This window comes from Trichoderma aggressivum (assembly GCF_033847375.1).
Source record: "Trichoderma aggressivum f. europaeum strain CBS 100526 chromosome Unknown scaffold_006, whole genome shotgun sequence".
Taxonomy (NCBI): domain Eukaryota; kingdom Fungi; phylum Ascomycota; class Sordariomycetes; order Hypocreales; family Hypocreaceae; genus Trichoderma; species Trichoderma aggressivum.
Genome location: NW_026946372.1, coordinates 1 through 10,374, shown reverse-complemented (window position 1 = coordinate 10,374; position 10,374 = coordinate 1). Strand labels below are relative to the sequence as shown.

At 52.3% G+C, this 10,374-nt stretch overlaps 2 protein-coding genes across 2 annotated transcripts; one reads left to right on the top strand and one right to left on the bottom strand.

Moving 5' to 3' along the window:
- Nucleotides 1-770: 770 nt before the first annotated feature.
- Triagg1_2263 (uncharacterized protein) lies at nucleotides 771-2,314 on the top strand (the record flags this gene model as incomplete). Its single annotated transcript, XM_062896425.1, has 5 exons — nucleotides 771-854; nucleotides 917-976; nucleotides 1,163-1,249; nucleotides 1,334-1,456; nucleotides 1,523-2,314. The coding sequence occupies 5 exons, from the start codon at nucleotides 771-773 to the stop codon at nucleotides 2,312-2,314; spliced, it is 1,146 nt and encodes a 381-aa protein (XP_062758475.1).
- Nucleotides 2,315-3,934: 1,620 nt separating this feature from the next.
- On the bottom strand, nucleotides 3,935-5,053 carry Triagg1_2262 (uncharacterized protein; the record flags this gene model as incomplete). Its single annotated transcript, XM_062896424.1, has 1 exon — nucleotides 3,935-5,053. One exon carries the CDS (start codon nucleotides 5,051-5,053, stop codon nucleotides 3,935-3,937), a length of 1,119 nt encoding a protein of 372 aa, XP_062758474.1.
- Nucleotides 5,054-10,374: the final 5,321 nt, after the last annotated feature.

The window sequence follows — 10,374 nt, the reverse complement described above, 5'->3', positions numbered from 1 at the left end:
TAGCAGTACGGAGTACAGTAGTCGAGGTACCTACCCCGTACTGCAAGAGACGCCAGCTGCAAACAAGCCACAGATACAGCCACAGATACAGCCACAGATACAGCCACAGATACAGCCACAGATACAGCCACAGCAACGGCGCCCAACTGTCGGGGCCTCATCAGCCACAGGCCACAGGGGCCACCAGCCACACCCGCTGCCAGTTCCGATTCCATTCCCAGTCCTCAATTTATCTTGATTCCTTGCTAAGTCATGCGGCATTGACACTGGCATTTGACGCTAGCGTGCGCAATAAAAAAAAAATTAAAATAAAATAAAATAAAAAATCCAATCAAAACCTGCGACACTTCTGCCTCGGCCTCGCCCGAAAAAGCTCAACCAATTTAGGCGTAGCTCGGAGCCTGCAGCCCGCAAACCGACCGGCTCCGAGGCGCCTGACCGAAGCGGCAGAGCGGAAGTAGCGTCGAAATGAGGGAAATTCCACAGGCGCGCCACAGGCCGTGTGGCTGGTGCGCTCCACTCAGCTCGCGATTGAGCCACTCGCAGCGCAGCAACCAAGGCTGAAGCGTGCATATCGCCGGCTTTCAGAGTCGCCCATGCCGGACCCGAGCCAAAAAACTTTCAGATGGCCAAGTTCCATGTTTATTCCGGTTCCATTTTCTTTTATTCCCCTTGGGTGCCACCGGCCGACCTTTTCTCTTCCCTCTCTCTCTTCCTCTCCCTGATAACCCATATATACTCCAGATACACACACGCACATCATCGTCACAATGCTGGCCATTCGCTCTCTCTCCAACCCTGCCAGGCACTGCCTGCGAGCAGCTCCCCGCGCTGCCGCCACCTGGTCCGTTTCGGTATGAAGCAACGGCGCAACGGAAGGCCCTCGATGGGAGTTATCGGCTAACGTGCGGTCCAGAACAAGCGATTCTACTCCCAGGAGCGTGTTGCCAAGTATGAGGGAACCAAGGACTCCAATGTACGTCCTTTCGACGCATAATATGCGCATTTCCCCCCAATCCGCGGCCTCTTTGGACGACTTTTGCTGCGTCTCACCCATGTCACCAAAAAATCGAGGGTGGGGGGAAATAAAATTCACTCAAGGCGCAGAGCTGGGAACTGGTGCAGCCGTCCTGAACAAGATGCTTACAATGAATGTGAATAGGGCAACTTCCTCGTCAGCTTGATCGAGGGTGACGGTATCGGTCCCGAGATTGCCCAGTCCGTCAAGGACATCTTCTCCGCTGCCAAGGTACGACAAACATGATTCCCCAAGTCAGGATAGAATGATCCTGCAAGAGAAGCGACACCAACGATGGCTAACAATGAGACATAGACCCCAATTGCTTGGGAGCCCGTCGACGTCAACCCCATCATCAAGGACGGCAGGACCGCCATCCCCGACGCCGCCATTGAGAACATTAACAAGAACAAGATTGCTCTCAAGGGTCCTCTGGCTGTACGTGCAGGAACTATACTTGGGAATGCGATGGAGATGGATAGATTGTGCTGACACGCTTGACAGACCCCCGTTGGCAAGGGCCACGTTTCCCTCAACCTGACTCTGCGACGAACCTTCAACCTGTTCGCCAACCTGCGACCTTGCCGATCCGTCGCCGGCTTCAAGACCCCCTACGACGGCGTCGACACCGTCCTGATCCGAGAGAACACCGAGGGCGAGTACTCTGGCATTGAGCACGTTGTCGTCGACGGTGTTGTCCAGAGCATCAAGCTCATCACCGAGGAGGCTTCCGAGCGTGTCCTGCGATTCGCCTTCCAGCACGCCGAGTCCATCGGCCGCACCAAGGTCCGCGTCGTGCACAAGGCCACCATCATGAAGATGTCCGACGGTCTCTTCGTCAACGTTGCCGAGCGTGTCGCCAAGGACTTCCCCAACATCGAGTTCGACGCCGAGCTGCTCGACAACACCTGCCTCAAGATGGTCACCGACCCCACTCCCTACAACGACAAGGTCCTGGTCATGCCCAACCTGTACGGAGACATTCTGTCCGACATGTGCGCCGGCCTCATCGGCGGTCTCGGCCTGACTCCCTCCGGCAACATCGGTGACGAGTGCTCCATCTTCGAGGCCGTCCACGGTTCCGCCCCCGACATTGCCGGCAAGGCCCTCGCCAACCCCACTGCTCTGCTGCTCAGCTCCATCATGATGCTGCGCCACATGCGCCTCAACGACCACGCCAACAAGATCGAGAAGGCCATCTTCGACACCCTGGCTGAGGGCAAGGCTCTGACTGGTGATCTCGGCGGCAAGGCCAAGACCCACGAGTACGCCGCTGCCATCATTGGCAAGCTGTAAAGAACGGGGGAAAAGAACGAGTTTTTTTTTTTTCCATCACTTTTTGATACCTTTGTCACCTCTACCGCTGCCTTTTGCACCGCTGCAAAACTACGCAAAAACCATCAACTACACAACCCACTATTCCGCAAACTCATAAACACACTCACCCACGTAACTGGGGCTGCTCCCAAACGTACGTATAATCGAACGCCCCCAGTTTACTCGCGCCATACAACCATCTTGTTCACTCTTCAAAAACATGTCACTAGGAGGGGGATTTCATTTCATCACGGTTTTCCAAAAAGTGTATTGAGATATAGCAAGCATTCAGTACCTTGAGGACCCCAAAAAAGGGAGGGTCGAGAGAGGAGAGGAAAAAGAAAGCGGTTTAGAATATGTATGCATGTACAACCTTACTACAACGTGTGTCGGTGCGTGGATATTTGAGCTTCACTGCTTGAATATCTCACTCACGGCATGGTAAAATAACCAAAAAACAAGTTTAAAAAAAAAAGAATCTCATCAGTCTGTGTCTTTTGCTGGCGTGTATGATTTCTGTACGCACTACTCGGTCAGTAGCCTGGCTTTTCATGCGGCAAGGATATCGCCGGCAAGTCACACGAGCAGGAAGAAAAACGGTCATACCCTTCTGCCTGTCTCTCTTGCACTACCACACAAGCGACATCCGACGTGCGTACAAGAAACACGGAAAAACATTGGCCCAACCTAAAGAAGAGACGAGCGTTGCATGATTATTAAATTTGTGTTCACTTTTGCAAACTCGCAGGATATGACGTAGTTCGGGTATCCCAGCATCAAAACAAAAGAAATCGTCCAATATAAGAAAGAAACACGCCTATGAAGTCATATCCTAGGGGTGTCACCGCATCAATCAGATTGACCCATCCCGTCGGTGCGGTAATAATGGGGTGTGTGCCGGATTGGGCCATGGGGATCAATTGATTATGCGCGAGAGAAGCAGGGAGGCTGTGTGGTGACATTACAAGAACATCCATCTGTCATGGTATGATATCAAGTGTACACCGGATTGGGACTAAGAGGTGGATGGAGTAGGTAGCCTTTGAGAGCGAACCAAGTAGATTTGTATTGCAATTTGGTATTCGAGATGAGAATTGAAGATGCGTCTTTTGGTGTCCAGACTGTGAAGTAAGGTGAGAAAGAACAGAGATTGATATAATACAAATACACGAGTGAGGGCAGATTGAATACAAGAAACAAGAGAAGAACAAATCCACCGATATCCCATCTGTAAAGAGTGCCGACTAGAAACGGGAGAGAGATAAAAGGTGCCCAAATGCCGCGCTCGTACATTAAAAAAACAAGAGTGGTGTCGTAAATCGTGACGTCTCAGATTCCTTTGTTCCGGCCCAATCCGTGTGTGTCCATTTCCGTATCATACGCCCAGTACAAGACAAAAAAGAAAAGAAAATTGTGCCCAAGATCCAACTCCGACCCAATGCAGAAAAAAAAAGCACAACGAATTGCCGTGTGACAGGATTCGTTTCCCAAGTGGCTGTGCAAGGCCAAGTACACGCCTTTTGTCTCACCATGGCCGCAATCCAATCGTTCGAAAGCGGCCACGCATAACCAAAACCATGGAGAACAGGACCCTTCCCTCTAGCTAAACACAGACAACCCAAGCAGGCCCATTACCGCACTGCCGGATTCTCCGCCCAGCACGGCGCAGGCTTCCCTCTCGTCATCGTCCCATCGTTTATGGAGGGAGCCGGGACTGTAGGCCGATCCGCGACGATTGGGCCGGCTGGGGTAGAAGATATGAATGCGGTAGCTCTCGCTGAACCTCGCCCACTTCCAGTCGCGCGGAGAGCGGCAAGATCCGAGCTGGTGGATGGCTCGGATGACGATGCTGGAGCGCTCGTCCGCACAAGGCTGGATCGTGATGTCATAGTCCATCAGGCACAAGCCACACGATCCCGGAGCCTCGCGGCATGGGACGAGGCCATCGCCTCCAGCTGCGGGCTTCTTGAGCAGCTCGGGAATGGACTGGCGGAAGGGCGATGAGGCGGGAAACAGAGAGGTGTGCTCGCACAGCTTGATGTCGCGAGCGCCGGTGCACTTGCGGAACTCGGCCACATCTCCATCAGCCACTGTGAGGGCATAGGTGCGCTGCAAGAACAGCTCGTCGTCCATGATCTTGGCCGACGTCGAGCACCGTATCGTCATCAGGTCTCGACGCTCGCTCTGCTCGGTGCACAGGTTGGCCAGCGGGATGCCGTATTCGGGCCCGTATAGGTGGCTGTTCATGGCTAGCCTGGCATGGGTGTAGCTGAGCGAAAAGGGGTTGCCGGTTGGAGAGAATCGATCTCGGCTCATACACTTGAGTCTTTTCCCGTCAACTCCGAGCTCAGGCCCAGAATGAGGTCCCGTCGTCTCGTTGAAAGGATGAAGCCTGTTGCAAACGTGGCAATAGACCGTCCCCTTGCCCAAGGGGTCTTTTTCGATGATGGGGAGGAAACGCTTCTTCAGATATGGCGGCAGCGACTTGTAGGTTTGTGGAAACAGAGCATAGGTGCTCCGGCAGGCGAGCTTGAGACTGAGGAGTTCTGCATCATTGAGGTAGTCTCCGATGAGAAGCAGAACATCGGATGGGACGTCGAGAATAGGAGTTCCTTGGGGAGATGGGGGAGCCTGGGGAGCATCGTCGAGAGGTGAAGGAGGTGTAAATGCGCGGAACCAGCCGCCTCTACTCCAGAGAGTGGTGAGGAGCTGATCCATGTGTGAAGCTGGAAAAAGAGACGGGAGTAAAGTCAGGTCAGGTATGTTGGATACTGATATTGCCACGAGGCTGTGGGGCTCTCAATGCCGGATGTTTGTGTTTGTGTGATTGGTGAAGATGCAAGCTTCGATCAAGTATCGATAGCGACTAACAGTGAGACTCGAATCCTGTGATGAAGGAATCAAGGATATAGGCAGATGGGAGAATGAGGAGAAAAACAAGAGTTCAATATGATGGCACAAACTACGAAACTAGTGAAAGGTACTAAGAGAGGAGCGGGCATCCGGCAAGCTTAAAAAAGGCGAGGCAAGCAATGGAAGCCACACAAGACTCGAGCAGTCGGGGCGAAGCTCCAGCGATGGGTAATGCATTGCCCAAACAGGAACATTAGGTAGCGGGGGGTGCAGCTTGGGGGGGTGCTGGTACAGGTACCGAGACCCCTGTAACCCGGCAGCTTTAGTGGGATTCTGCGCCCACTCGCTGCTGTGGATATCTACATGTACTTCCGTGTATGTGCCTATCCGTCAAATGATGGTGTATTAATGGATTGATGGCCTTGCAATATGCTTGAACAGGCGGTATCATGCAGAATATTTTATTTATATGCAGTTTGTATATGATGTTTAAAAGGCCAACAGCATTAAGGGGGTGACAGATTGATAACACAATTCAGCATGGATGGGTTAAAACCGTTGGGCGCAAAAGAGTGGCAATCAGCCATGACGATGACCCAGAGCCGTGGAATCAAGACAAGGTCTCGGAATTCTCGCGTGCTGCCGTTCCATTGCCCGGCCAGAGAGGCTGAGACTTTTGGCAGCCACAGGATCTCTATCCAGGGAGAGATCACAGCCCGGTATTGTAGCAGCAGCAGCAAATGGCATCTATCCTGTCTTACTTGCTGTGCTCGTACATTGGCCACTAATCCATGCAAGTCGATGCCATCCATGGTCTGCTGCCGCTGCCGCTGCTTCGTACAGGTGCGAGGACACGGAGTAATGATGCAAATGCCACTTTGTATAGGTACCTATGCAGCAACCCTTGTCCTGAGCCACGGCAGACGAGATTCGGGCGCGTAACGCTACGAGTAGGTACTGCAAGGTGGTGGCGGGTGTCTCCGTTTGTCGTTCCATGACAATAATGAATTGATGCATCACGCCGGAATGAGATTGATCCCATGCCGGCCCCAGCTCCAAATGGAAACATAGGTACCCTTGGCTCAGCTCTTATCAGCGTTTGTCACCGGAGAGTTTGTTTGATGCAATGTACAGGCACGTGTAGACTTGCATATGTTCGATAGGTGATTCACTGACCAGAGCTGTGAATACAACATGGAGATACCAGCCATCAAATAGGACTTGCATAAGGTAGCAACTACTCGTATGTTGACATTGAACAATCAACTTTGATAGATTGATGCTGTATGCCCAATAGCGAGCAGCCTCTCTCCCAAGGTGACCACCAACAGCCACAAAGCCGCAGTCATGTGCGCTGTTCCAATCCATCAACCTTCCACTAACCTGCCGTCACCACCATCGAATCCTCAGGCCAATAACGTCAAACCTCCCTCCGCCATCAGCCACCCAAATCTCATGCGCATTGCCGCATTCAGCACAGCCTCCACGCAGCAAAATGTCTCTGATCAAATCAACCCGGCCTGGGGTAGTTGGAGCAGTTGAGAGCAATTGCTCGCATGCCGCCGCCAGTCTCACCCGGAACCAGGCCCTGAAGCTCGTCTGGTTGAGGCCGTGGCGTCCGTTGAGCAACTCTGGTTCTGGACGGTCTGTCATGATCTCGACCCAGCGCCACGGCATATCCTTGTCCATCAGCCGTTCAGCTCTTCGGCTCCTCGCCCAGATTTCCAAGTTTTTCCAGCTTCTCTGCCGCCTCCATGGTCTGGAAGCCTGGCCTGGCAGCACTACAGCCAATATAGCGCCGATGTCTCACCTTGACGCAAAAATAGAAGCTTCTGAGGGGCAAAAGAAGAGCAGAGGCATGGGGGAGCTCCACTGCCAATCCCATACCAGCCTTATTGCCCCAGGTCTGGGGGAGTACAGGAACTGCTAGCCTTCAGCCATGTCCATCGACCTGGAAGACAATACAGAGGGAGAGGGTTCCGGAGCTCCGTTCCCAAAAAAAAAAAAAAAAAAAAAAAAAAAAAAAAAAAAAAAAAAATACACGCCCACGTGGGACAGCTCTTCACGGATGGTTGGGCAACAGGTAATCCGTCCATCAACCTCATCTGGCCGGGTCCTTGAGATAGTTGCAATCGATGACCGCACAATCTCCTCTTGCTCCTCTTGCCAGCAGAGATCAACACGGCATGGCGGCTACCGGCGATCGGTAACGGCGCCATCTCGAGCGTCCTGCTCAATGACTGGACCAAAGCTACCTTATTTGCTTATGTGTACTAGATGCAAGGACTGAGTATGTACATCAAAGCGGTCATCACAGGGAAGGCCACAACGACATCAACAGGGGTGCTTTGAACCTCATGAGCCAGCTCGCGCCCCCAGGCAAGCAAGCCACAGCCTGATTCCGTCTACACGGCACTCTGGCGTCATGCCATCACCCTCGATCAGGCAATGCGGGACAGAGAAGCAAGCCACAATGGCAGCTTCGCCGTGGGCTTGGAGACGTCTGATTTGCCAGCCTCCCGACGCTCTGGCTTCTCATCCCGCCTTTATGAAACAATATCGATGCAGCAGGGCTCCCGTGTTACCACTGCTGTACGACGGAATTCCTCTCTTACAAATCTAGCTCTGTTCTGCAGGCGAGTTCCGGTGCACCCAGTTTCTTCTCTGGCAGGCCAAGGCATCACTTTATCCCGCTTGCGCCTACGTTGATGCTGTCGCCTATACAATAGAAGAAACATGACCAAATCTCCCAACCCTCATGGTCCTATACCAAGTAATACACGCGTCACATCTCCATCCTGGCCCAGCTACATGAACATCAACGTTTCAACAGCAAACGATGCTTGTGGACCATGGTGACAATGGCCTGAGATTGCCGGTTAAGCTTCTCGGCAGATCGCGAAGCAGGAACCCAGCAAAACTGTACTACGGGCCTGTACTTGCTACACCTGCAGAGTACACTATCAGCAACAAGGCGTCGTGCATCTCCGTACGCTGCGCCATTGGTTTACACGTAAGCGTACATGAGCACACATTGTGAAATCACGGGAGCATACCGGCGCAGGCTGGCGAGTCGATGGTATCCTTGCGACTACGACTCCGCCTCCACCCACCCATCACCGGCACATCAGGCCTTATTGTTAATTGACGCTGTCCGGCCACCCTTTCATCAGGCACCAACCGGTTTCCCACCTGCGGAGTGATACGGAGTGATTGCGATCCAACAATCGAAGCACTGCCCTGGATCGGCCGATGCTACGATCCTGAGCAGCCTTCGGAGTGTTATCAAGTCTCCAATCCTCCAAAGAACACAGCCCATCTTTTCCGCCAATGCCTTTATGCTAGTTATGCACGTACTTTATTTTAACATGGTCCTGTTGAGCGAGTACTATGAAGATGTCTTAGCAAAGCGTCTGTGACCGGCGCTGTCCGAGCAGTATATTCACTCTATGAAAGAGCATCACGGTGGAACGGTATCTCCCTCCCCGACAGATTCAAGTGCATAAAACGGTGTTGAATTTCGCTCCCTCATAAATCTCGGGATCCTCGACAATGCAGAGGCAATGTATGGACAGTAAACGGGACGAGAACTCGTTTATTGGTGTACACACACGTCATTCATTCACCCATCTGCATAAGCAATAACATTGGCGATTCATCCGGTACAGGAGGTTACCCGAGTGCCTCGGGGGGATTCTTGGCCAGGTGGCTTTGTCTGGTTGGCTACCGGCCGCCTTTCCAAAGCCCAGCATTCCCTGTCTCGTCAAGCGAGTGACGAGACTGTGGCTAGTTGATGCTGGATGAGAGGCAGCAAGAGGAGAAACACACTTCCATCAGCGGCGTACTGGCACGGGTCTATTGAGTTGCTGTTCGGCCTACATTGGGATCAAGATACTTTGATGCAAAGGCGGAATCAGCACCCAACACATCATAGGTTGACAAGTAAGTTTACCTGGGCATGTTGGGCTCACCAACGGCGGAGACAGCCTGGCGATGCGGCCAAAGTCCAAGCCCGAGCCCACGAAACCACTGTGGCTCAATCTCTATAACACAGCAGCACTTGCATATACGAATAAATTTTTCCTTGTTCCTTGCCGATCTCTCCGTTGTGGACGTGTCACCACCTACGGCATAAGTATTGACACAATATTGGATGTGAACAGGTAGGTGAACTCGATGCCACTACCAAGGTCATGGGCTCTACCTACGTCGAATAGGAGAACGTATCACCTGCTTCATCCTGCCTGAAATCCTGACAAAAGCTGCGACACAATTAAGTCGAGCTTACAAGTAGGCTGGTGTGATGACACTACCCAGAACCCTAGTCTACGATGAATCCTAAGGGTTTCAATCATATCTGTCCTCGGTGTCCCAACGGCGATTGGCTTGGCCACCCTGCTTTGCCATCTCATTGCGTGTCAACTTTCATCGTCACAAGTGGTTTCTAAACCTCTCATGTCTCATTCACGCTTATTTCGCAGAGAATGATATAGCCGCGTGGGGGGGCAGTGAGAACGTACCCTACACGATTCAAACGATTGGCATTTTTCCCCCTTGCATGGCTTCCCGTGGATAAGTCCTCACTCATGAAGGACGTGTTTCTCCTTCTCCCGAGCACATGCATGCAGATATTTGTCTTTGTGTGATTCAATGAAGCCCGTTGAGGAGGCCAAAGCAAACACGCCTCTGGCGCATCGCCGCCAATCACGCATAGCCCGTAAAATGGCATTTAGAGTCAGGTTGCTAGGGATCTCCCCGCATTCAATATTTCAATACAAGTTCCGAAAGAAGCAAATCAATTGCACTTTTCTTTTTAGCTACAGTTCTTACAACATGCATGACGAGTAGATGCAAAGAAGGACGTCTATATGATGTTCCTCATGTCTACCATGAGGAAACGGCCGAACCTCTTTCTCATCCACGTATGAAATCCGTCACCCATCAAACACATCAACTACGGCGTTCAACTCATCTTTCTTGATTCTTTTCTCAACTAAACTACCGTTCCTGACTTGTAATATCTCCCCTACCCAAATTCCGAGAAAATTGTAAACGCAGCATCCCCGTGGATATTTTGTTGCGCTTCGCTAATAAGACGCCTTTGTGCCGTTATGCCATATATTTGCGGCGGCGCGCGGGGGGGGGGGGGGGGGGGGGGGGGGGGGGGGGGGGGGGGGGGGGGGGGG